A 26,120-nucleotide genomic window follows, 5' to 3' on the forward strand; every position below is an offset into this window, starting at 1 on the left:
TAATAATTGCGTCATTTGCATTCAAATTTCTCGATGAGATCGGAACCGAATTTAAATTATGTGAATAACATACCTAATATTTCTTGGGTCAACAATGAAGTTTTCGTATGCAGAGTTTCGAAAGCTTATTGATTTGTAATGAGAAGATTTGCGACGGAGTTCCGCTCTCAAGAGTGCCGTACCTCATAGGTTAGTTTCCTGCATAAATTGCATTTGTATACAAACTTCTTTAAATGTTTTGGGAAAGAGACCGAAACAGTTCAATGACACCTTATATGGCCAATAGTAGATATGTTATCTTCTTCAAATTTGTAGTTTGCCGCAGCATTGTATCAGAGGGAATGCATCAATCAGAAATCCTTATATTTCATGCATTTTGATACTCAGGGAAATCCGGAACGTGCTCCGAGGCAACAAATGTGATATTCAATGACTTTGCTGGACCAGTTTAACAGATTTTCACTATTTTCCCTTGTTTCATCGTATTCATGACACTTAATCTTAATTTAGCAACTTACTCCCAAACACAAGTGGTTCATATCAGTTTTACGGGTGGAGAGAAAACGGCCAACTCTTCTCGTATTTTACTGTCCCTGCCACAAACATTTATTTCAGGTCCGACAAATAGTAAGATTCTCCTGAAAACTTGAGGATAAATGGTGAAATAGCTTTAATGAAATATCAACACATTTGACCACACACCACAAACTGAAAGAGGAGATCTTTTCAGACACGCTTAAAGTTATTTAGGACACAATGAGCGCTAATAAGACTGGCTGAAAGCCTGACCTTCATTCATGGTGGGCTTGATGAAAATTTATTTCAATATAAGAGAAATTCCGTTGCTGCCTGTAAAAAGCTTGAAGCGCAGAAAAAGTTCTTTTACCTGTTTCATTTGTATGTTAATTCGCTTTTTGTTTTGACTTCTTTTTCGTTAAATTTACTGACACAGAATAGTGTACCTTCTGGAAAAACTGTCCCCAAGCAGGCAAGAAAATTATATAAAGCCTTAAAAGTATATATATATATATATATATATATATATATATATATATATATATATATTCTGAAAATAACAGAAGTTTTAACATACGCGTTTCAGTAGGCAAACCAAAGCCTTTAAACACAAAACTGACTGTGTTTTCTACCAGCCTCTGCCTACCACATACATCCAAACAAACTGGACTATATCACTCCAGTCCAAGTAAATTTTCGATGTGAAGGAAAACGGCAATGTGAATTCGAGAAAGAAATTGAATAATCTCTGCGAGGAACGAGGGAATCAGAGGAAACAGAGGCATCTGTTTCAAAACAGTGAGAAAGAAATCTGCATAATTCTAGGGTCCGTTTAATGTCTTTATAGCTTCAAACTTGTTGTTTTCCGCAAAAAAAAAAAAAAAATAGATGAATGAATAAATTAATGAAATAAGGCTGGTAAGAAGTAAGAAGTTTGTTATGTGGCACTCAGACCAATTTCCCGGCCGAGTAAAAACCAATCAGAAGGTCTACTTCAGGACTACCCTGCTACTTAATAATACCATTATTCGACAAAGAAGAGTAAAATATCGAGATTTAGGTGAGAGAGAAGCAATGTATAAAAATCGAGCGATGAATGCCAAAAAACGGTTTACTTACTTATGATAGTGCCAAGGTATAGCCGGTAGTTAGCTTTCTCGGTCCCAGTCCCAAACTAGCCATACTCAAGGTAACAGTTTTGCCAGTTTTTACTCCTAAATCTACTCCCAGCTTTTTTTTTTTTTTTTTGTCTTGTTTCGGGTCAGGCGGTTTATCTTGTCCAGTCCGAGCCAAAATTCACCGACGAAGTTACCGAAGCCATGTTTGTAGTCATCCTGAGTGCTGTTAAAATTGACAGAGCCATCCATTTTCTCCTGGATCACTGTCCATCCCCCACCGGCTGTAGTTTGGTCACAATACACATTAAAGGCGCCTAAACCATCTGGGTCGAACAGGTAAACACCGCTGACCCTTCGACCGGATTTGTACAGCTCAGCACTGTTGAAGATAAAACAAAGGTGTTCGATGGTGTGGGAATGTCTTGAACGAGGGATAGGTATGGATTTGCATCTGACGAAGAATGTGTAAAATTTCTATCATGGAAAGAAAAAGACGGAACCTTCTTTATTTTAGATCTTTAATCTTATTTATCGTATCAAATTAAATTAATTAGTATGAACACAAAAGTTTATTAACGTACTTTGTAACATACATTGATTATTCAGCGAAAGGAGTGCTACTTGATTGACTCGCTATGATCTGTGTTATTATTATTTTTTTAATCATTATTTCCTTCATTTCAACAATCACAACCTTTAAATAATTGCAACAAAATAAAATAAAAAAAGGAGATGGGCATAATAAACCAAGCTTATTAGATGCCCTTTACGCCAAATAACACTTTTTCATGCAATAAAACAAAAGCAATTTATATCAAAGAGAGGGAATGGGAATTACACTTTTAACAACATACATACCAATATTACATGTTCAAAGGAAGACATTGATAAATACTGAGAGAAATAATACATAAAAACTACACTTTTAAAAGTTTTCTAGTGGGCTTCTCCCGCATTGACATAGGAATATCATTTCAATAGTAGCATCCTATAACTGTTGGACAGAATCTCCTTACATAATCCTGATAATAATCATGGATCTCAGACACAAGAGACAGAGCAAAATTTGGCGATTTTTTATCTAAAATATGATCATAAAATAGTTAACACGTACCTCTTAATTTTAGCCTCCAAGTCTCGTCAATTTTGATTACGTATAAAGCAAATAAATGAGGATAAAAACGACAATAAACGGAAGTAACTGAACGCACACACACAAAAAAATGCTATTCACGTTTGTCAAACACACAGCAGCAAAACTGTCGTACACATTCTGGAACGAACTCCTTCATTCCTCAGTTCCTCCCTTTAAAATCGGCTCCTAACCGGAGAAGAAGTGTGCAGACACATCAACTACGATATGTTATACTGTCACATTTCAGAGTGAATTTCTGACAACCGACACAAGGAAATTATTGGGTGCTATCAACTGGAAAATCTGGATTTAGCTTTTGATATCTGGATTTCGGATTTTGCGACAACACATAAAATCAAAAACGAGATTTCCAAGCTCAGAAATCCGTTGTTAAGGTGGATTATTATTATTATTATTATTATTATTAATATTATTATTTCTTATCCAACTTCAGAAATCGTGAATTTTCTTCTTTTGCATTCTTTTAAAAGATGAGTGCCATATTTTAATCCCCTAAAGCATTTGTTATTTTAAATTTACCTATCAGTCATTTCATTCCAATATATAATTTTCCAAACAATAGTTGGACCAGTTATCGAAACACCTACAAACAAGAAGCTTACAAGAGCTTTCCCTATGCTATTTTAATCTCCTCATATTTTATTTCGACTCGTGTAGACCGTTCAACTAAAAGAGGTCTCCATGTGTACAAATAATGAACAAAAAGAGACAGCTGTTCACGACTACAGTTTCGTAAATCCTTTTTCAGAAATTGAAAAAAAACAAAACAAAAAGGAAACCCATGAGATCCATTCCATCGAATAAATCGGGTATCAAAGATGATCCATAATTAAACGCAACCACACTGTGTTAATAACAAACGATCAGTTTCTAAAAGGGGCCTATTATTTTCTTTAACCTATCTATTAAAGTGTAATATTGAAAAAATTAAAAACATGTTCCGTTCTTATGCCGCCTGGAAGAAAGTATTTGTTAAAAACGGTTCTAGGACCGAGTGGAGTCCACTTCCGTCCGCAACCGTACCAATGATTGACAAAATCGGGCGACCGCGAAGGGAGAGTCCGATTTGTTAATCACGAGTATTATTACAGATAGAATTAGACGACACGAGGTCCTGTTATAACTTTCCAAAAAGAAAAAATAGGTAATTCGGCGAAATACGAGACAACAGCGCGCGCCCATTACGCGTTCTATCCATTTACACAGGCTGTCCTATTACGAAGTCCATGACGCGTACACTGACCTATTAGTGCTTAAATCGGGCTGGTGAGAACCAGTCACGTTCAAGAATTTTGTTATACTTTTGATTTATAGCGGTAATAGGACTGCCTGGAGTCCAATTGGGTCTGTAATCAGTAATCAGTGGTATAATTACAGACAGAATTGGACGACAAGAAGGTCTGATACCAATTAATCATAACCATTTCAATTTCCGAAAAAACAAATACACGTAGAACAAATATCTCCAGTGGCAACAATGCCTTTTGTTAAAAATTCCGCCATTTTGGAAATGCCATAATTTTTCTTTGGATAAATGGTCGTTGCTATGGTTATTGTGATCATTTCTGTGATTGGTGGATTAGCAGAGTAGACTTAGTATGATTGGTTGCTTCAACTGTCCGATTAAAGGTGTCCAGTTACAGCCAACTGTCCGATTACAACTGTACAGAATGATCAGTGAAAAATGAAGCTGCATATGCACCAATAATGGCTATGATTAAAATAAAAAATAAAAAATTTAAAAATTTAAAAAAAAAAAAAAAAGGATGGCGACAGAGTTAAGTTCCTCATGGTCCAGTCAAGGAACGGACCAAATTCATCAAATACGCCATTTTAAAATTCGTTTGAAGCATTTTGCAAACATTCCATCGTGAGTGTCCATCTGTTAAACATCTTACGCCCGTTTAGAGACATGTGCAAACATCAGGTTCTGTGAGCTTCCAGCAGAAAATATGGTAGTACCCCTCACGTTTAAAACAATCAAAGGCCCCGCTAGATTGTGTTAGCATAGCTTTTGGCATAATTGGGAGAAACGAGCATAATTTTTGCGCTTCTAATGAAAATAGCACCACCAACATAGCATGAACTTCCAATGAAAGATCTTACATTGAAAGGTTAGGAGTTTGGACTCTTCTGAAAAAATTCCTCCTGATGTTTCAATGAATGATGACATCGCAAAATCGCAAATAAAAGATTGTGAATAAACGTTACGCTCATAAGTTTAAAGTCGAATCTTCTTTGTTGAAAAAAGCATTGTTAACACAGCATAGCATGAACTTCTACCGAAAGATCTTACATCGAAAGATTAGGAGTTTGGACTCTCCCGCAAAAATTATCGAAAAAAACAAATGTTCCATGCATCCATATATAGAGATCACCACAATAACCACACGCTTGCCTATCACAAGCTCCTGGTCTCCGAGATGAAGATGAATACCTAAGAACCTGCTAAAATAACAGCCACAACACCGAGGAACGAAGCGAGCTTTAAAAAAAAAATACCAGAAATATTCAACATTTGGTAAACGTTGCAGCTAGGGTTATTCGGTTGTAGCCACTTGACCAAAAAGTATAAAAAGATTGAGCAAATAAACCAACTACAACATCAGAAATAGCAAGACTGAGCAACAATGTTGTGAAATTATTTGGCATAGATGTAGCTTTCTGCATGGGGTACATTGTCACAATGTTTAACGGAATAGCGGTGTAGCTAAGGAAACTATTGAAGACAACTCAACAATGAGAGCTGATCGAAGCTCTCTCAAGTCAGAAAGAGAGGATAATTGCTGTAGAAAGTTTGCAAAAAACGTCCCGTTCATCATGATTATTATAAAAGAGAACTTTGCTACCCTTTGTCAGAAAAGTTTATATCGTATTTTGACCAGTGCCATTTCCATATGGATTTTGACAAAAGCAAAGCTAGTATTATAATAACTCGCCTTTTCATTGGTTTACGGATTTTGGTCGAAAGATTTAAGATATTTGGCTCTCTCCTGTTACCAATCACGAGTGATTTTTCTGGCTGAATTAAGATGCTCATCAAATTTTTTAACTTTGTTATGATTATACCGTTATTCTTTAACCCCCTGAGAAAAGATAACAAGATATTTTTCAGGCAACAAACAGAAGAGCTTACTTTGGGTAAATCAAGCAATTAATCGAAACTGAACACTGGCAATTCCTTGGCATCTAAATTCAGGGTGAAAGATTGAAGAATAGACTCCTTTTAGCCGTATTATGTTGTGAAGTCTAATTACCCGCAATGGGCACATTTACAAAATCGACGCAGTTGGTAAAACTAAATTTATCCTGTAGCATCCCCTACCGACGCAGCACAACAATGATCAAATACTAAATATATCACGGGTTGGCACAATTACATGAAAAAGTTCGAATGATATTTTGGCTGTGTTGGGCATGCCCATTCTTTTGGTATGGCAGAAATTGGTGTTTTACAAATCTTAGTTTTATTGGATGAGCTTGCACCGATAAACGATCACAAAGAAAAGAACTTCAATTAAAAAGTTGAAAGATTTGGACTCTTTCGCCAAATTTCGTTGTGCTTTTTCACTGAATATTCAATTCGCATATTCGCCAATAAACCCTAGAGAAGTTAATGTCCCATCTTTTAGTCATGGCCAAACATAGCAACATTAACTGAGGTATCATTTCTCGTAAGATATTTCTGTGAATTGCAAGCTCTCATTCTCCGTTGGTGACCCACTGGGTCGTCAACATGTCGAATATTCTTGGAGAATGTTAGGCCTGTTATTCTAATTATTCTATTTCTGTTCTCATCGATCTCTTTTGAATGCAGATAAGACCAGAGAATACAACACATTACTCTCGATTTGCTGTTTCTCAAATAGCATACCAGAAATATTTGTAGTATACACGATAATTAAAAAAGATCAGTAATATAACACAGAGAATGATTACGGCTTTCATCATAATGAGAGCGAATGAAGTGATTGTAATAATTAGACGTTGTAATAAACACTCGTAATGGACTTCACAAAACGGATTCTAATATTCATCATGGACTAAGATAGAGATGTCGCTTACGTTTGTAATGATTTTAACATTTGTACGAGGTAGATAATGATTTGATTGATGGATGATAAAATTGATTGAAGAAGGTTAGAAGAAGGCAACTACTCTGGTTGAAATAATTGGTACGTGTGATCTGCATTCAGGAGTGCCTGGTCACTAATCGTAATCCTCGATCTTCTTTTCAATCTAATTCCGCCTTAGCGAGCCATCTTAAATTTAGATAACAAAGGTCATCCCTAAAAAGTTTTTGCTATCAAGTTAAGAATCTCGGCTGTCATTTTCACGGAAGAGTGGTGTCTGTTCCAACAAAACGTGAGTTACCCCGCCAACGTTTAGGAATAAAAAATTCCCCTGGAGCAATTTCATCCAGGATCTTAGGGTCATTATAGATTGAATAGACAATTGTGTCTCTCCTGCCCATTGTATTAAGTTAGTGTATCAGAAAAAAAAAATATTTCCATTTCAATATTAATGGTTATTCATGCAACTTACAAATTAATTTTATCACTCTTAGGCCTCTGGTGTGATGAACAATGGTACTCTAAAATACATATAAATATCATCATTAAGCCTTGTTAGATGAAACTAAGTCTTGTCGTTTCGGATTCCAGCACATGAACGATTAGCGCCATTTTGACCATTTCATCATAAATCCATTATTTAAGTCTAAACCAATCACAAATTCTGTCAGGACGCTGTGCGCAGTTCTCACGATCTCGCACGTCCTCCAAAGGTCGGTCTAAAAAAAATTTTGATATCCGTTTGAGTTTCCCTCGTTTACGTTTAACAGTGAAAAATTTTCGCTAAATCCTAAGGTATATATGTGCAATTTTCACTGCGTTTGGAAACTTTCTGGACATGACTAACCAAGAATTCGCTGAAACGGTAATCAATTTAAAGGATAACTCTTGACGGTCAGTTCCATCGTTCAATCGTTTTATGAAAGATATCTTCTTGGAGTCTAATTTCAGTTTTAGATTTTTTCTAGCTTTGGAATGGCTATTCAAAGTTTAGTCAATGAAAAGATTTTATGTTTTAATTCAAGTGTGAGAAGATAAAACAGAAGTGTCGCTGTGTAATGAGTTCTTGAAAATGACATCCCTATATAACAAGTATCACGCGAATCATTTGCATGTGATATTTGGCTGATTCGTCGAATTTCGTTCGGCCAAAGATTTAAGTCCTTTCCATTCCTTTATTCCTTTAAAGTTTACTTGCGTTCATGGTGCTTCTGAATACATGTTGGTGGCTAGGGTCCTGAAATCGCTGCCCTTTTTTTCGTACGGGAACGGCAAAGCGTGATGTTTGTTTGGCACAGTTAGATTTGAGGATTCTCTTACAGAATTTCGCCAAAGAAATTCAAGCGCCTTCTTCTTCTTTCTTTCAATATTGCTCTTTGCCGCCTTTTCTCGTCTGTTCAAAGAAGTCATGCACTCATTTTGTTCCTCAAAGTTTTGCGGCGGTGTTTTCTCGAAAAATTTGAATGTTGATTTGGCTCAAAAGATAAAGTCGAAGAGTAAAACCGCCACGTTGATAAATTCCTTCATATACCGTGATATTTTCATGTGAAGCGTATGGATGGAACATTCCCTGAGCGCAGGGAGACATGTCTTCGATCACTTCTTTCACTCGGTTCCACAAAACAAAACACGTGATTACTTATACTGTGACAACATTTTCGTTTGTCGATAAGCTGGAACTCAAAGACAAAGCAGTTTTTCTCTCTGAAGTATTATTCCTTGTTGCCTTAATCTTTTCAGGGGTTCGTAATGTTATGTAGATATTGAAATCTCGCTGTATATTGCCTGGTAATGTTTTGTTTTGTTTTGTTTTGTTTTGTTTTGTATTGTTTTGTTTTGTTTTGTATTGTTTTGTTTTGTTTTGTTTTGTTTTGTTTTGTTTTGTTTTGTTTTGTTTTGTTTTGTTTTGTTTTGTTTTGTTTTGTTTTGTTTTGTTTTGTTTTGTTTTGTTTTGTTTTGTTTTGTTTTGTTTTGTTTTGTTTTGTTTTGTTTTGTTTTGTTTTGGCGATTGGGGGCAGAATTAACTTCTGGTCATTGGAATTTGAAAAATTTTAGTACAACAAATTTCAGGGGCTCACTAAGCAATATCTGATTAAACAGTTATTCCATTTGCGCTTGATGGATGTGATATGGCAGATAGGCACCGTGCGTTAGTTGAATACCTTTAATATTCAAAGGTTGTGATTGTTGAAATGACAAAAAGAAAAAAACAGATTATATTGAGTCAATCAAGTAGGACTCCTTTCGCTAATAATCAGTGTACGTCTTCAGAGTACGTCAGTAAACTTTTGTGTTCGTACCATTTAATTTGATACCATAAATAAGATAAAAGATCTATGAAAATGTAAGTTCCATCCTCTTCTTTCCAAGATAGAAATGTTTGACGCATTTTTCGTCAGGTGCAAATCGATACCCAACCTCGTTTTAGACATTCCCACACCATCGAACACCTTTATTTTATCTTCAATAACTAAGAACGGTGCTGAGCTGTACAAATCTGGTCGAAGGGTCAGTAATGTTTATACAATCGACCCAGACGGTTCAGGCGCCTTCAATGTATATTGTAACCAAGCTACAGCCGGTGGGGGATAGATAGTGATCCAGAGGAGAATGGAAAACTTGATGGGTGAATTTTGAATTAGACTGGACAAGATAAACCACCTGACCCGAAAAAATATAAATAAGCTTAGAGTAGATCTAGGAGCACAAACTGGCAAAACTATTCACCCTGAGTATGGCTGGTTTGGGATTGGGACCGAGACAGTTAAGTACCAGTTATACCTTGGCAATATCCTAAGTAAGTAAACCGTTTTTTTAGCATTCATGGTTCGATTTTTATACATTACTTATCTCTCATCTAAATCTCGATATTTTACCCCACTTGGTCCAATATTGGTATTATTAAGCAGCAGGATAGTCCAGGGGTAGACCCGCATGTTCTAATTGTTTCTGACTCGGTCGGGAGTGACGGTAAGAGTAAGGTCCGAGCGCAACATAACAAACCTCTTTCCTACCTTTATTTTACTTATTTTCTTATTTCTTTTATGCCTTTTTTTTGTTTGTTTGTTTGTTTTTTTTTCGCGGAAAAGAACAAGTTTGAATCCATAAAGACATTATAGGGACCCTTGAATTATGCGCTCTTCTTTTGTTCTGTTTTGAAACAGATGCCACCGTTTCCTCTGACACCCTCGGTCCTCTCAGAGATCTCGTTTTTGGTGCCTGGGATGAGGTTCTCGCTGATTGTGCTCAAAATAGAGGAGGAGGCTGGTGGAATGACAATAGTAGCGCTGAATGTGCTGTTCATTCAAATCTCAATGGTATTTATCCACGTTGTGGAAAAGAAACCTCGGCTGCTATCCACTGGTGAAACTTTGATTCTACCAGTGCCGAGAGAAGCGCTCCGACATCAACTGAAATGAAAATTAGGCCAGTGGAATTTATGCGCGTGGCTTGAAGTCTACATGTATGATATGTGCATCTGCTTAATCAATGCTGTTTTAGAAAAAACAGGAAGTAATTTTGCGACAAAAAAACACCGATTAGTTTTTTTCAATTTCTTTAATTTAAGAGGGTCAGATTTTTAGAATAAGCAAATTAGTTTAATGACGGCATCATAGACTCGACGACTTTTTTGTTGTAAAGAAAATATAATGTAGCCAGTTTGTATCAGAATGTTTAATTATTTGTAGTCTTAATAAGATTTGTTTATTATGACAAAAATAAAATTTTACCAAACACGATTTCAGGAAGAGAATCTCATCATTACCCCAAAAGTTAATTCAGAAGAATTCCAATGGGTCGCTACACGCCATAAGATAGAGTTTGTATATGTTTTGTTCTTAATACTTTGGTTTTAATATTTTCTTATGATTTTTTAAGCTTTGCTATTTCAGTGCTATCAACGATTAAATCACAAAAGATACCTTTAAAATGGGAGTTTAATTTATAAAAAATAAAGACTGCTTTACATTATTTCTACATCTATATAAAACACTTATCGATTGAGTTGCCATGGGAATCCACTTGTCGCAGACCTTCTCCTATGCTCGAGGATTTCTAGGCCTACAATGGTTTTTGTAGTGTATTGCGTTACCTAAGCGTTACTATAGTCACGCTATATCCTGTAAGACACGATCGGTACATGATTGTAAAAGTACATTCCTATGTAAAAGTAGTATTACTGATTCCTAGTACTGTATTGTGAATATAGCTTGTTGATTCTTTAATAAAATTCAGTTGAGCAATAGCAATGAAAGAAGTAACTTGACTGAGTCTAGACGACACAACAGTTTTAAATTTGATATTTACAGTGAAGATCTTATACTTGATCTGAAGAACACGTTAAAGTATCGAGGTCCACTTCCGGGCATGGTGTAAGCGCTCATTTGCTTAAAAGTATTAGTTACCATGTTTTAGAATTATTTGCAGCATGACTCCCACTGAATACTCTCGTGTGAATAGAGTGACAAAAACAATTATGTCCTAAAATAAGAAATGTTCTTCTTAATCTCTTATGGAATTCTTTGTCAATACACTTAAAAATTTCAAGGGTTGAAAATTTGATTAACAGACAAAAGAAAATACCTTCTCACTTTACCCTTCATTTTCTGCACACCGTTCTAAAAAACGATGAGACGGCTAATTAATGAAAGAGAAAAATGAAAGTCCAGTTTGTTTCAGTGTTCGTGGTAGACAGTGGCTTGTGGAAAACACAGTCAATTTTGTGTTTAGAGGCTTTGGTGTGCCCGCTGAAATATATATGTTAAAACTTTAATTATTTTCGGAATACATATACTTCAAAAGCTTTGTATAATTTTTTTAAAGTTTATTTTTATGCAGCGTGCTCGGAACTATCAAGCCAGAAAACATTCTTACTAATTATACGCACTTATAACTTTCTACAGCTCGCGACAGAATTTCTGGTATTTTGTAATTAATTTTCATTATGCCCTCCGCGAATGAAGGTCAGGGTTTCAGTCGGTCTTATCAGCGCCCATCGTGCCAGAAATAACTTTTAGTTTGCCTGAAAAGATCTCCTCTTTCAGGTTATATTCAAATGCGTTGAGGTTTCTTTAAAACTAATTTACCATTTATACTTCAAGCTTTACAAGTTTGCAGGAGAGTGTGGCTATTTGTTGGAACTAATATTAGTGTTTGAGGCAGAGGAAGTAAAATACGAGAAGAGTTGGCTGTTTTCTCTCTACGCGTAAAATGATAAGCCACCTGCGTTCGTGAAATGAATTCCTAAATAAAGATTACGTGTCAGGAATGTGATGAAACAAGGGAGGATGTTGCTAATCCACTAATTGTGGCCTGAGCGCACGCTCTGGATTTCCCTGAGTATCAAAATTTATAAAATATATGATTTCTGAATGATGTATTCCTTCTGATGCAATGCTGCTGCAAGTTAGAAATTTGAACGAGATAAGATATCTACTACTGACCCATATATGGTCTAATGGAACTGTTTGACTGAAATGTCTAATGGAACCGGTCTCAATCCAAAAATATTTCAGAAGTATGTATGCAAATGCAAATTATGCAGGAAACTGACCAACGAGGCTCGACGCTCTTGAGACTGGAACTATGTTGCAAATCTACTTACTACAAGTCAATAATCTTTTAGAACTCTCTGCCTACGAAAACATTATTGTTGACTCAAGAAATATTAAATATCTTATTCACATAATTATAATTCTGACCCTATCGTATCGAGAAAATTGAATGCAAATGACACCAAGATTAGAGTACTGCTGTTCCTAAAATATTCTATAAATTGCTGTGTCGCGTTTTTGGTTAAATGAACTGATGCTAGGACACAGAGAATGAAAACGTTTTCAATCAAAATGAGACCAAATGAAGGTATCGCATTGCCCAGTACGTGTAATAAACAGTGGACGAATTTTGACAAAGCTATGTCAAACGAAAATGTATTAGTACCGATATGTGAAGGAAAAATTGCAGCCACATTTGCGTTGAAAACTTTTAAAATTTTGAAACTGTATGGTTTTAAAATTAAGTATTGCATTTTTTTTACTTAAATTTTCATATCACTATCACTGGACTCAGGAAAATTAGTTTGTTTTTTCTATAATTTAAAGTAATGAAGACAAAAAGGGAAACTCTTGAGCTGAATATAGTCGGAGGACAAATATCGACATAGTCAAGGATCATTGCATGATAAATGCCCGTAATTTGCATGACGTGACGTAAAGTAACTAATAGAATCGCGTGCATGACGTGACGTAAAGTAGCTAATAGAATCGCGCGAAAATTAATGTGTGGGTTATAATCTTTAATATACTGGAGAGTTAAATATCCATCATTTCACCGAAACTGAGGTAAATAGTTGTCTTATTATATTCCTCAGAGATACCAAAAGATTGGGTCCTTTTTTTCAACAAACCAAAATATGGTTGGAAATAAACTCTTGACGCGCGACTTTGTCTCATCGGCTGCTCTGAGTTGAAAAGTACTTGCTATTCACTTCGGGCTTAACCACTCAGCGCGCACGAAAAGCACCATTCACTTGTGAGGTATATATTAATTGTAAATATTGCTATGTAAATAAATACCTGTTGATGCAGTAAATTGTTGTAATTGACAAGAAAGCAATAACTGTCTATTAAGTTAATGTTGACACTGGGGGCACGGTTAACATACATGGCGCTAAATATATTTCTAAATTTAATTCTCCATTCTTAAAAGTGAGCAAGGAACTAACGTTTTTTTTTTTTTTTTGAGCAGGCATTTAACTTCCGTGGCGCTGAAAGACTGCACTCTTAGTTGAATAGCAAATTATCTTTAGGACCGTCCTTCATTTGTTTGAAGACGCGCGGGATCGTTAGATCTAGGTAGAGTGCTGCGGCAGAATTTGTGATAGGCTTCGTTGTCAATCATGATATGCGTGATTAAATGATGAAAAAGTGTTTAATCTTTGATATGCCGGAATCTGAAATGATATATAATTAAGGCCTCGTTTCCCGTAGTCTTAAAAGTCACAAACAAGGCTAAATGAAGATAATTTCAATTGTTAAATATCTTAGAGTAGTCTTGGATAATACGTTCCTGGCCCACAAATGATTGATTTCCTTTTGTCAGTTGCACGAGTAACTATGACATTGCAAAAAAAATAAGTTCAAGCCACTAACTGAATCATTATGCAACTTATGTTGCCTAATGAAAAAGAATTTACTGAAAGTAATCTGATTAAGCTGTCAAATTAGAAACAGAGCAGGCGGTCTATTTCAGTCACTCGCGTTAAAAACTAGGTTAATAATCATGCGTCTCCAGATCTCTGAAGCTTCTCTTCCCAAAATTATCCACCAGCCAACTTTTAGAGAAGAATTTAATTTCTTTCAAGTTTGGAAATACAAAGTGTTATGCCATATTTGATTACAGTATGCATTTAGGTCCCTTTATAACTACAAATTGATTTGTTTGCGTGCGTATTCCTCTTAAAATTGCTCGTACGAATTTACTATTATAATTTTATCTGGCGACGTGAAAACACGGCCACCAATTATTTCACCGATTCAATTAGCTCGCACACTTATGAAAAAACACCCATTGATTCCCAACTAAATGATTTAAACAGCATGTCTTGACCTCGGCGCCAGTAAGCGAATGTCATAAGCTCTATTAGGAACCCCACGTTTTGATTCTAAAGATATGTCCTCTGTTGATTCGATCTAAAGAAACCTTACTCGTCGTCATTTAGTAATCAGCTCTGTAAAAGTGTTTAGTATTCATCATTTAATGACGCGAGCCGAGATCTGGAAAGTTCAAAGAGGCTACAAATGAAATATTCAATAACTCTGCAAAATGCCTCCAATACATCATGAAAGTTCTATTGTGACAAAAATGCTGCAGTATAATCTAAGCGGCAGAAGGCACACCTCACTTCTACAAACCCAACTATTTCATCAAACAACGCGTAATGATTATTATCAAGTTGCGACTCCTATCGAAAATACTACAATTACCCTTGAAAGAAATTACTTTTAGCCACTACAGACTTAGTTTACCACTGGTACAAACTCAATGTCTTCAAATCTCCTCGAAATGCTAAGTCTTCGAAGTATATCACAGTAGATTTCTCACTAGAACGTCCTAGACAGTCGGTCTTTGTCGGCAACAGCTACTAACTACTCCTAGATGACTGAGTCCTTATATACTTGAAAAAAGCATTTTAGAACATCTCATTACAAGCCCATAACACAGCTACTCTGGCAGAAGTACATATTGATTACATAACCTTGTAGGAAGTTTTATAACGTTCCTTGGTATGTTATCAGGAGTTCGCGTATGTACATCACCGTGATTAAGGTTGCCAGAAATTTCAAGAAAATACAATTTACATTTACAATCCAATTATATACAGTCTACAATTGTTATATCAAAGACCCAGATGTAATAACCTACTCGTATTCGATTGCCGCGGTTGTTGAATGCAGTGTTATCCAAAAACACTGCAGAAAAAGTCTTGTTTGTTTTAGGTGACGACCGAAAAAGATAAAGAAGACTACGAAGCAGAGAGAAAATTTAGAAAATCAGAAAACGTATGATGGTATGGTTTTGCCGAGACTGATGGGTCTCTATCAAATGCCGAGTGCACTGGCTTCACTTATCGTATTACCCTTTAGAGCCCTTTCTTCCCACTCCGTACAAGAAAAGTGCGTCTCATGTTGCTCTATGTGCTTTCGTAACGTATATTTACGATAAGAAACAACAAACAGATCTCTTTTGCTGTCAGTTTGGGAAAAGTAAGGAATTCTTATGACCAGAGACAGAGCTTACGCTTTAAGTTTATCGAAAATGTAGAAGACGAAAGCCAAGATAACTTAGATGCTCAATGTCTGACCGAATTATGGTCAGACGCGGTTAAAATTGTGCAAAATTTATTTTGATATCGCTCTTTCCATTCTCAAAGTTTGGCAGGGAAAATGAACGATTTGGTGGACTAGAAATATCACTTTCCTGGCAGTAACAGACGACATTCTTAACTGAACAACAACAACTTTTAAGAGCCGGCCGACCTTGCTTTGTTTAAAGACTCCAAGTTCGAGAGAACTGCGGAGAGCCGTTCAACCTTGCTTTGTTTGAAGACTGCGAGTTCGTGAGAACTGCGATAGTGTAGAATGAGAATGTGGGTATTTCATCGAATTCAATAATGGGATTTATAGTTAAATGGTGAAAGCGTCAATTAATATTAAGAGCAACTAGACAGACTATGATTATGATTTTTCCTCTTGTTCAGCGTATTAAAATTTTAATTGGATGTAGTGCATCAGTTCTTTCATCTGGCACTCTTGAAGGCAGACTACTCGAACAGATTATTTTGAAAAATGTACTCTCTCTCTCTCTCTCTCAGTTTCCACGTTTAACACGAGTAATGTTTCATCAAAATCTGAGACATTCGTATCTCAATAAGTATGCACTTTGACCGCTTCGTGAGCAAACGGTAGGCCACGATTTCGTGTCATTAATGGAAATGAAACAGATGAACATAAAGCGAAATGTGCTTAAAAGATAAGAGGAATGAAATGCATAGATTCTAAGCCTTAAAGATAAAGGAAAAGGTAAGAAAAGACAATGTAGGGAATTTTATGGGGACCCTAACTATGGGCTACTTCGATCAGTTCTCATCAATCCGTCGATTAAATTCTTCTCAAACTCGTTAATGATGTCTACCAATGTTAAAATTACTGAAATGCTATTATTCGTTCAAGTACATTTCTTGAACTTTCCTTCATCATTATGTAAACGTCGTCAGTTACTGAACAAATTCGACTTTCAAACACGGTTACTTTTGATCACGAGTTGTTTCGAACGAAACATTGCAGCTCTCTATGGAATTGATTGCTCTAATAAAGCAAAATAAATTACCTTGCAGCCATTTTGACATATCTGTATCTGGCGGGGCAAAGAAGATGGTTCAGACCACTGATAAATATATGGAAATATCAAATGCTTCAAAAATGAACCGGCCAAGCTTCCGTTGGCTATCGAATTCCTATATATAAATGCCTTTTAGCTTTTAGTTTCAGCTCATGGATGATCATATTTCCTTTATGAGCACATTCTGCCCTTTCGATGGCAAATTGCTGTTACATAAGAATAACAATAGCTTATTCACAAAATAGCTTTTGGTTTAATTTAAAATGATATCGACCAGGAGTCTAAGGGTATTTATACTAAATGAGTCTGCTCCTCATGCAGTCTCAAGTCCGGAAAACTCAGATCAAAAAACCTTATTTTGGACTTCAAAACGACATTTTTTTTGTGGACAAGTCAATGTGAACAAGGCTGCTCTTGTGTGGGAAAAAAAAAAAGCAAGAGGGCGCCATTCAAACCAAGAAAAGAAACATCTGACGGCTAAAGCTGCTTGAATTGTTTTCTCTGAAGTTCTCGGAGAACTAATCCTGATACGAGACAATTCCTATCACGTTCATGTGTAAATTTCAGATAAGATGGTAGAAACAATATCATTTCATCGACGTATCTTCGATCGCTACCTTCGACGAGGTGTCTTTTATAAATCCCACCGGAGGCGGATCGAATTTTATTAAAAAAAAAAAAAAAAGAATGAAACTACAAGAAAAGTGCGTGTACGTGCAAAACATCGCAAGGTACGAGGATGGAGATGATGATTTCTTTCTTGAAATTTGTTGTAAATTATATACTCCCACTGAGGTGTGTCTGTTTCTTACTTTGACGGTGACAAAACAATGTTAGGCGGATTATATATATATATATATATATATATATATATATATATAATTATTTCGTAACTCTGTTCTCAACGAGAATATATATATATATGTTTAATAGTTTCCAGCGATTCACAAAAGTTATATCGATTTCTAGATAACGAAATTTATGATCTTGAGTTTACTTTATGAGGACGGTACAGAAATATAGCACTCAGTCCCAAACGTGATATTCAATATCTCGCCGAATTTATTTTGAAACAGGTATTTTAAGGTACTTGAAGCGTAGACCTTTTTTTATCTTGTTTGCGAAATGTACGAGATTGGGTGCAATTCGTGAGATCGCTATAAAAATTTAGCACTTGAGCGTGCATTGAGGCCACAAATCGCGAAACTTTGTTAGAATAGTACTACGCGTAGAGTACCTTCAGCTACTTGTTTAAAAAATAACTTCAACTTCTCTTCAAATAACTTAGGCGGAAACATTTAACGTTACTGGTAGTGTTCAATGTCTCCATGATTTCTTTCTTGAAATTTGTTGCACTTCAACTTCTCTTCAAATAACTTAGGCCGAAACATTTAACCTCTCTGGTAATGTTAAATGTCTCCGCCAAAACCTTTACTTTTAAAAATTTGTAACTTGTAGCAGTATTGTATAAGTATGAATAAATCAATCTGTAATGATTATATTTTATGATACGCAAGAAATTGCAGCTCATTCATCGACGCCACGATGTGATAGTCAAAAGCTCCGTTAGCTTTATTGATTTAACGGATTAGCACTATCTCACACGGTCTCGTCATATAACTGACAAACAATCCTTATGTAGCATTTCACTCCACAAGCTCAAGTGTCTCATCAGTTTTACGGAGGGAGAGAAAACAGCAAAGTCTTCTCTTATTTTATGATCCCTGTTTTAAACGCTCTATTTGCTCCAACAAAAACATAGACTTCCTCGAAAACTTACAGAGCTAGAGGGACAAATGATAAAATAGTTTTAATGAAATCGCAGCGCATTTGACCAAAATCTTAAGGAGGAGATCTTTTTAGACACACGAACAGTTATTTAGAATACGTTAGGCGTTAAGAAGACTAACTGAAACCTTATCATTCATTCACAGTGGGCTTGATGATGCACTTAATAAACTAATCAAACACCGGGAGTTCTTTCCTAGCTGTAGAAAGTCATAAGCGCGAACAAAATATAGTCTACCAGTTTTTGTGTATTTATTCCAGACCAAAAAACATATCACCGTAAACGAACGGTGTTTCGCAACTGAACTACCAGCCTCTGCGAACATGGCAACAGACTGGATTTTATCGCTCAAATTTAAGTTCGTTATCAAGGAAAACGACTTTGTGACTTTGAGAAAGAAATATAAAATGTTTTTCATTTTCCTCTTTGATCAATAGGCCGTCTCATCATTCTTTAGAATAGTGTGCAGACAACTAGGGTATGTTCTCTTGTCTGCCACCTTAATCAAATTTTAACCCCTTGAAATGTTTAGCATATCATTTAAGAACTCCGTAAGGGATGAATCATCACATCTCCATTTGCGAATATCTATCCTAGTTTGGGACATAATTGTTTTTGTAGGTTAGTTTACAAGAAGTATCTAATCAGTCAATATGCTGCAACAGCCATTGAAACATGGTAAACTAATACTTGTACGAAAGTAAGCGGTTGCATCAGGCCCGGAAGTGTACTTCGATACCTTTACTATTTGTCAGATAAAGCGAAAGAAGCTATACTGAAAATATAAATGTGGAAAACCATAGTAGGCCCAGAAATCCTCGAGCATAGGTGAAGGTCTGCGACAATTCGATTCCCAGGGAAACTTCAGAGAAAGTTGTGTTTTATATAGCTGTAGAAATAATGTAAAAGCAGTCTGTATTTCTTCACAAAATAAAAACTTGCATTCTAAGGTACCTTTTGCGATCTAATATTTAATGATAGCACTGAAATAGCAAAGCTTAAAAAATCAGTAAAAAAGATAAGAACAATAGTATTAAGAACAAAACATTTATAAACCCTATCTTATGACATGTGGCGTTCCATTAGAATTCTTCTGAATTAAACTTGGTGCGATGAAAAGATTCTATTCCTTAAATTGTGTGGTGACATTTCACTCGTATTATTGTAAAAAAATCTTAAAAAGTCTGCAAATAATGAAACATTTCTGATACCAACTGGCTACAATAAATTTTCTTTACAAAAAAAATGTGGTGGAATCAATGACGCCGCCATTAATCTAATTTGCGTATTCTAAAAATCTGAACCTCTTGAACTAAAGAGATTGAAAGAGGTAATCGATATTTTCCTGTTGTACAAACTACTTCATTTATGTAGACTTTAGGCCTCGCGCGTAAATTCCACTGGTCTAATTTTCATTTCAGTTGATGTTGGAGCGCTGCTCGCGGCACTGGTAGGAACTAATCCTCCCCAGTGAATATCGGAACAGGTTTTATATCCACAACGCGGATAAATACCATTGAGATTTGACAAAACAATACATTTGCTGCTGTTGTCATACCACCAGCCTCCACCTCTTTTTTGGGTACAACCAGCGGGATCTCTATCCCAGGTACCGAAAACGAAATCTCCGTGTGGACTCAGGGAATCAGCGGAAACAGTGTCATCTGTTTTGAAACAGAAAAAAAGAAATTCGCGTAATTCTAGGATCCGTAAAATACCATCATAGCTTTAACCTTGTCGTTTTCCGCCAAAAAAAAGAGAAAAAAGAGAAAAAAATTTTTTTTAAAAATTGAAAAAATGAGGTTAGTAAATAGTTTATTATGTGGCACTCGGACCAAAATCCCGACCGAGTAAGAACCAATCAGAACGTTCAGGTTTACCTCAGGAGTACCTTGCCATTTGATAATACCACTATTTGACAAAGTGGAGTAAAATTGATTCTAAGATTTAGGTGAGAGAGAAGTAATATATGAGAATTGAACAATGAATGCTAAGAAAACGGGTCACTTACTTATAAAATTGCCAATGTACAGCTGGTACTCAGCTGTCTCGTTCCCAATGCCAAACCAGCTATACTCAGGGTGAACAGTTTTCACATTTTTTACTCCCAGATCTACTCGAAGCTTGTTTTTTGTCTTGTTTCTTGTGAGACGGTTTATCTTATCCAGTCCGAGCCAAAATTCACCGACCAAGTTACCGAAGCCATCTTTGTATTCATTCCAGGTGCGGTTAAAATCAACGGAGCCATCCATTCTCTTCTGGATCACTGTCCATCCCCCACCAGCTGTTGTATGGTCACAATATACATTGAAGGCGCCTAAACCATCTGGGTCGATTGTGTAAACACCGCTGATCCTTTGACCGGATTTGTACAGCTCAGCACAGTTTTTAGCTATTAAATATAAAATAAAAGATACTTGATGTTGTGGGAATGCTCTAAAACAGGGAGTTTGGTATGAATGTGCTCCTATCATCTGACGAAGTATCTGTCGTGGAGAGAAGACGACGGGACTTGGATTCTTTATATATCTTTTATTTTTAAAAAGCGCATCAAATCATAATACAAGAATTAAAAAAAAAAAGTCACCTTGAAAAAACTCGACAAATAACTGAATTCAAGAAAAGTTTGGAGCATTTAAAATTATTCGGTGGTCAATGTTCAGCATCACTGCAGCTTGAAAAGACAGTTGCTGAAGATAAGAGCTCCAAGCGTACAGGAAATTTCGTCATCCAAACTGGCAAAGTGATTCCTCAAGAAAGGAATTGAAATCGCCATGCATATGACCACCGTTTTTCATGCTACACGATATTATGAAGAAGATAAAATGGAATAATCAGTTCAATTAGAAAAAAGAGTCTCACTTACATCTCACCAATGTTATGTTCTCCGTGAGAAGTTTAATCCCAAATCGAACTTGGGTCAGTTCCTTCATAATTTCTTCTAAGCAGACAGCAGTGTTCCTCTGGCAATCTATTGGAGCTGCACTGGTTGAAGGTATAATTTGATAATTTGCAAAAAGTGCCAAGAGCAGCAGAGCTGCACCTGAAGAGAAGAAGAAATTGTGCGAAGTGAAGTCATTCAGCTATGATATTTAATTTTCAGTGCCACGCACGTTACAGAATGAAATAAACAACCGACAGAACTTAACAAGGTATTGGTGCTTTCGATCGGGAAAACTGGATGCAGATTTTGAAATCCGGATTTTGCACAAAGTGAAATGTAAAAAATTGAGCGTTTGTAACAGTACCTTACGTTTGATAATACAGGGTGGACTTTTCGAAAGTTCTTGCTGTTTGCAAGCTTAAGAATCGCATACAAACTCCATGGGTTAGAAATTAGGGTTAAATGATATAGATGTGCAAAACGTCCTATATTCGAGACGGTAAGCATTGGATCTAAGAACTGATTCAGCTTTCGACGAAAGTCTCTTTGAGATGCGATTGTTCATCAAAGAGGCAGATTTCACTTACCCGTTCCTTGTTGGATACCTCTTATTGTCATTCTTTTAGTGTTGCATGCGCTACCACCTAGAACCACCGCCAAAAAATGCATAATGGTGATTACACTCAACCTTCTGCTGAGTTATAAGAAGCTGACAGAGTTGCGTGCGCACATTTTCTATGCATCAATGCCCCTTAAAGTTGAGGGAGTACTTCCGTTATCGCCGGACACAACTTTAATTGTATTAATCTTTTCGAGAATTACCGTCGAGAGTGACTTGTTAAATTGATTACCGTTGCGGCCAATCCTTGGTAAGTTATGCCTAGAAAGTTCCAAATGCAGTTAAAATTGCACAAAAATGTACCTTATAGGATTTTACCGAAAAGGTTCCACTCTTAAACGTAAGCAAGGGAAACTTTTGTTTTGTTGGAAGGATGATACACTTAACTGGATAACAATTTCGAGTTCGTGAGAATTGCGCGTAGCGTTCAGGCAGAATTTGTGATAGGTTTCGACTTCAGTGATGGGATTTGTGGTTAAACGCACGTTACAGAATGTGGTTAAACGCTCTTCCGTGGAAATGAAAGATGAGATTCTTAACTGGATAGCAACAATTTTTTTGGCGCGAACTTTGTTTAATTAGAGGCAGAATTTGTGATACGTTTCAAATCAATTACAAATTAATTACTTTAAAACCATGTCTTCCCCTATCTGCCATCGAGCAGATGCCATAAGATACGAGAGATCTTCTCTTTGATTCTAGAGAGTTTTCGTTCGGTGCGTTGTTTCAAAAGAACCTTCAATCCTCTCCATTTCATTATTACTTTTGAAAAAGCGAAAGTGCATATACCTTGTGACTGTATATAATGTTAGTGGCATACTAATATGAGAGCAGATCAGGGCATAAAATGCAGTGGCCTAAGCAATCACATCATAAATCGATAAATTAATGTACAACATGTACCGATTAACTGTGTTATGTCAAAGTATTCGATGAGCTTGATTTTTCATCTGGGGATATCTTTCACTTGAGTCATGGAGGTAGGAAGAGAACCTATTCCAAATAGTCGTGTTATCTTCATTCAAAATGACTAAGGCGGAATTAGAACGGAAAGAAGATCAGGGATTACGATTAATGAAGGAGACAGCTCAACACGCACTTGCATCTGTATCTCAGTAGCTTCCTGATACTGTATCTCATACAGTATCCATCATGTTTTATCATGGCATCCGTTATTTAATGGTGACATTTTAGCTAATTAATCTTCAGAGCTGTGAAACAAAATAAAATAATGATTTTCCTGTTGACTAAAATGTCTAGCTTCGTAGTAGTTGCAGAGTACATCATTGACCTCCCAGTGCAAGTGCGTGAGTATTGCGTATGGTGAAGAGTAAGAATTTAAGATTAAGGATTAAATGGTAAAAATGTCAGTTAATCCTCAGAGCTATTACAGTTTTTTTTTTCTCTTGTTGGTTAGAATGTTAAGCTTAGTAATTGCATGGTACATCTCTGACCCCCAGTATGGGTATTGGTATTTTGGTATTTCTCTGGTATTTTGCTACAGTCCAGCAATGACATGAAAGGTTGATCAACGTTTCAGCAGTCCGTTAAGGGCGTGCATGACCCAAAATAGCTTAGTGCCGTCTAAAAAGATGAATTCAGAAGGCTGTTTGGATTGTGGCCAAACTTGAAAAATGCACGAGATTATTTGGCCATTTTAATCTCGATTCAAAATAGTTTCCAGGGGCATCAGTATGTTTTTTGAACCGGACAAAAATGTTTCGTGGCAAACACCGGGTAGGTAAACAAAAAGAAGAAAAGATTCTGTTTTCTCTCCACGCCTGGAGGGGATAAGCCACTTGAGTTCTTTGGTAAAGGCGATTATTAAATGATGTTTTTTGGTTGAGTTAGAAGCATCGCGAAATTAGAAAGAAATAGTTCTACCAGTTAAATAAATTCAACTTATCATAAATAACTTGGGCAGAGCCACCCAATATTGCGTCTTTGGTTGGCCTTAATGCATGTGATATTTGAAGGAGGTTGTACAGCCCTTAGACGTTACTTGTCTAAATAAAGTATTGATTGAATTATTGATACAGTGATCTTATAAATGATACCCAGGCTCACACATATTTTATTGTAGACTAGAAAATCATCATTTTTTTTAATCCTTTGAAAACACAGCGTATGTATTTGATACTCTCACTGAAAAGTTTGAAAAAACCTAGTGAAACTCTGCGAAACATTTCTGGCTGCAGCCTATTTAGCGCATCCAAGATCGTACTCGGCTCCGACCATGTAGCTGTAGGGTATTGATTACTGCAATGTAATTTTACACTGTCGAGGTTGAGTATTCTTTCCACCGCACTCGTTACTAATATTGAGACTGAGGTGATGGAAATGTTTCAACGGGTGTGCCGAGACTGAATCCTAGCGAATCTGGGCGGCAAGTGTTCGCTGCAAGCCCAATGAAGATATGGGCACTCATATATAACGTGGTAGTGAAAATGGGTTATTCTCTATCCATATCATCATGTACTTTATACATGGACTTCTAGTTAAGATATAAATGGTTAAGTTGCCGCACGCTTTGCCGAAAGTAAATCAAGTGATAGATCCATCGATAGATTGACAGCCTGACTGACTAAACGACTGACTGGTTGAAGCATGTGACTGCTCACTCTCTGACTTTAGCAATGTAATGCATCTGCTCATAAATATGCCACAAAACAGCTGGAAAGTAATTATTTCCCCTACCAATGGAAATAATAAAATGAAATTTCTTTCGAAACAGCTAAGCCTTAACGTGTGTAAAAGACAAAGATCGAAAAAGACCCAATGACATCTGCATAACAGATGAGAAAAGTCAGAAATATCTTTTTGGAGAATAATTTCATTCTGATGATTTTAACATCGGTAGGTACCACAACTGTGTGAGTGAGATAATGCGTGATTTGATGAGTAAATAAAATCTTATGAAAGTAATTTAGGGTCATATTCCTCACGGAAAATTGCCAAAAATTAATGTTCTTACCTGTTGGATTACACCACCTAAAAGCTCGTTCGTGAAAGTACGGCCCGTGCCTATCATCAGCATTTAGGTGAGTTTAATCCATAATTATATGATGACAAATAAGATTTTCAGCGTCAACTTTAATTAATACGGCCATTTCATCGCTCCTTTCCTTTACAGTATCGTGATGTTTATAAGAAAATATAATTGCATTGTAACACTCACAGTTATTCATGGAACTGACGAAAACAAATCTGTCCCTTTAAGGCCTCTGATCTATTCTGTGACGAATACTTCAAATGCTCAATAAGAGCATTTATCTTCATTTTAGTTTCGTGACTCTCGAGACTACTCGAAACTACGCCTTGATTCTTTACCATTACATAGTTCCGCGGCATATGGAAGATTAATGACATTTTCGGTATTTGATCACCAATCACTTAATTTAGATATAAATATTTCCCGACCTCTGTCTCCACTCTATACATAGTTCTCATGACCTCGTACTTCTTTTCCTCAGAAGCGTGGTGTCTTTCTATTAAACTGTCAGTCTTCTCATCTAACATTTGAAGAAGGAAAGCATTATTAAAATATTTTCTGCGCAATTTTAACCGCATTTATGTCCTTTCTGGGCATGACTTACCAAAAACTAGCTAAAGCAATAATCACTTTAACGGCACCTCGTGATGTTCATTCTCGATAAAATAAATACCATTGATTAGCGATGTCTTTATCGCGACGAGGAAAGTACTTGAATTTTACGACATTGGTGCATAAAAAACATACGAACGCTCTTAAGTCAGGTTCTTAAAACATGGATAGTAAGTGTGAGTCTTACCAGTCTTTATGAAGTGCATATATCCTACGAATTACGCCAAACGATGTACACCAAAAGAATTATAGTGTGAAGCACTTGAGAAGGAATTGGTATGTAACATCCGGCTGTTTGGTAAACGAGTTGCAGCGTATAGAAACTTTCCCATAACCAGTACTCAGAGCTAATTCATTTTTTTTTCAAATATAGACCCTATCGCGAAACGTTTCGTCCTTTTTAAAAGCTGCAGCTTTTCGATTTGGAAAGGCTGAGAGTTGCACCAACTATTAACCTATGG

At 36.3% G+C, this 26,120-nt stretch overlaps 1 protein-coding gene and 1 long non-coding RNA gene across 3 annotated transcripts in view; both read right to left on the reverse strand.

Moving 5' to 3' along the window:
* LOC136277496 (uncharacterized) overlaps nucleotides 1-17,381 on the reverse strand; it is a 20,179-nt gene extending 2,798 nt beyond the window's left edge. The window contains exons 1-2 of one of the 2 annotated variants that reach the window (XR_010715916.1): nucleotides 16,752-17,381; nucleotides 1,636-2,013 (exon numbers count right to left, since the gene is read on the reverse strand). This is a non-coding gene — a long non-coding RNA (uncharacterized lncRNA). Of the gene's footprint in view, nucleotides 1-1,635; nucleotides 2,109-16,751 lie in introns of both variants that reach the window. The other variant, XR_010715915.1, reaches the window with a different exon arrangement.
* A 930-nt stretch (nucleotides 17,382-18,311) lies between these two features.
* Nucleotides 18,312-22,146, reverse strand: LOC131799932 (angiopoietin-related protein 7-like). Its single transcript, XM_059117616.2, has 4 exons — nucleotides 22,024-22,146; nucleotides 21,419-21,595; nucleotides 20,564-20,944; nucleotides 18,312-20,216 (listed from the first exon to the last, which is right to left on the reverse strand). Exons 1-4 carry the CDS (start codon nucleotides 22,103-22,105, stop codon nucleotides 19,930-19,932), a joined length of 927 nt encoding a protein of 308 aa, XP_058973599.2. The 5' UTR covers nucleotides 22,106-22,146; the 3' UTR covers nucleotides 18,312-19,929.
* Nucleotides 22,147-26,120: the final 3,974 nt, after the last annotated feature.

This window comes from Pocillopora verrucosa, chromosome 12 (assembly GCF_036669915.1).
Source record: "Pocillopora verrucosa isolate sample1 chromosome 12, ASM3666991v2, whole genome shotgun sequence".
Taxonomy (NCBI): domain Eukaryota; kingdom Metazoa; phylum Cnidaria; class Anthozoa; order Scleractinia; family Pocilloporidae; genus Pocillopora; species Pocillopora verrucosa.

Excerpts from the sequence above, each read along its gene's own strand:
- LOC131799932 (XM_059117616.2), bottom strand. The coding sequence starts at position 22,105 with ATGCATTTTTTGGCGGTGGTTCTAGGTGGTAGCGCATGCAACACTAAA. Across the intron at positions 20,945-21,418 it reads GAACATAACATTGGTGAGAT|CTAAAAACTGTGCTGAGCTG; the intron begins GTAAGTGAGACT and ends TATATTTAATAG. Across the intron at positions 20,217-20,563 it reads GTACATTGGCAATTTTATAA|ATGACACTGTTTCCGCTGAT; the intron begins GTAAGTGACCCG and ends GTTTCAAAACAG.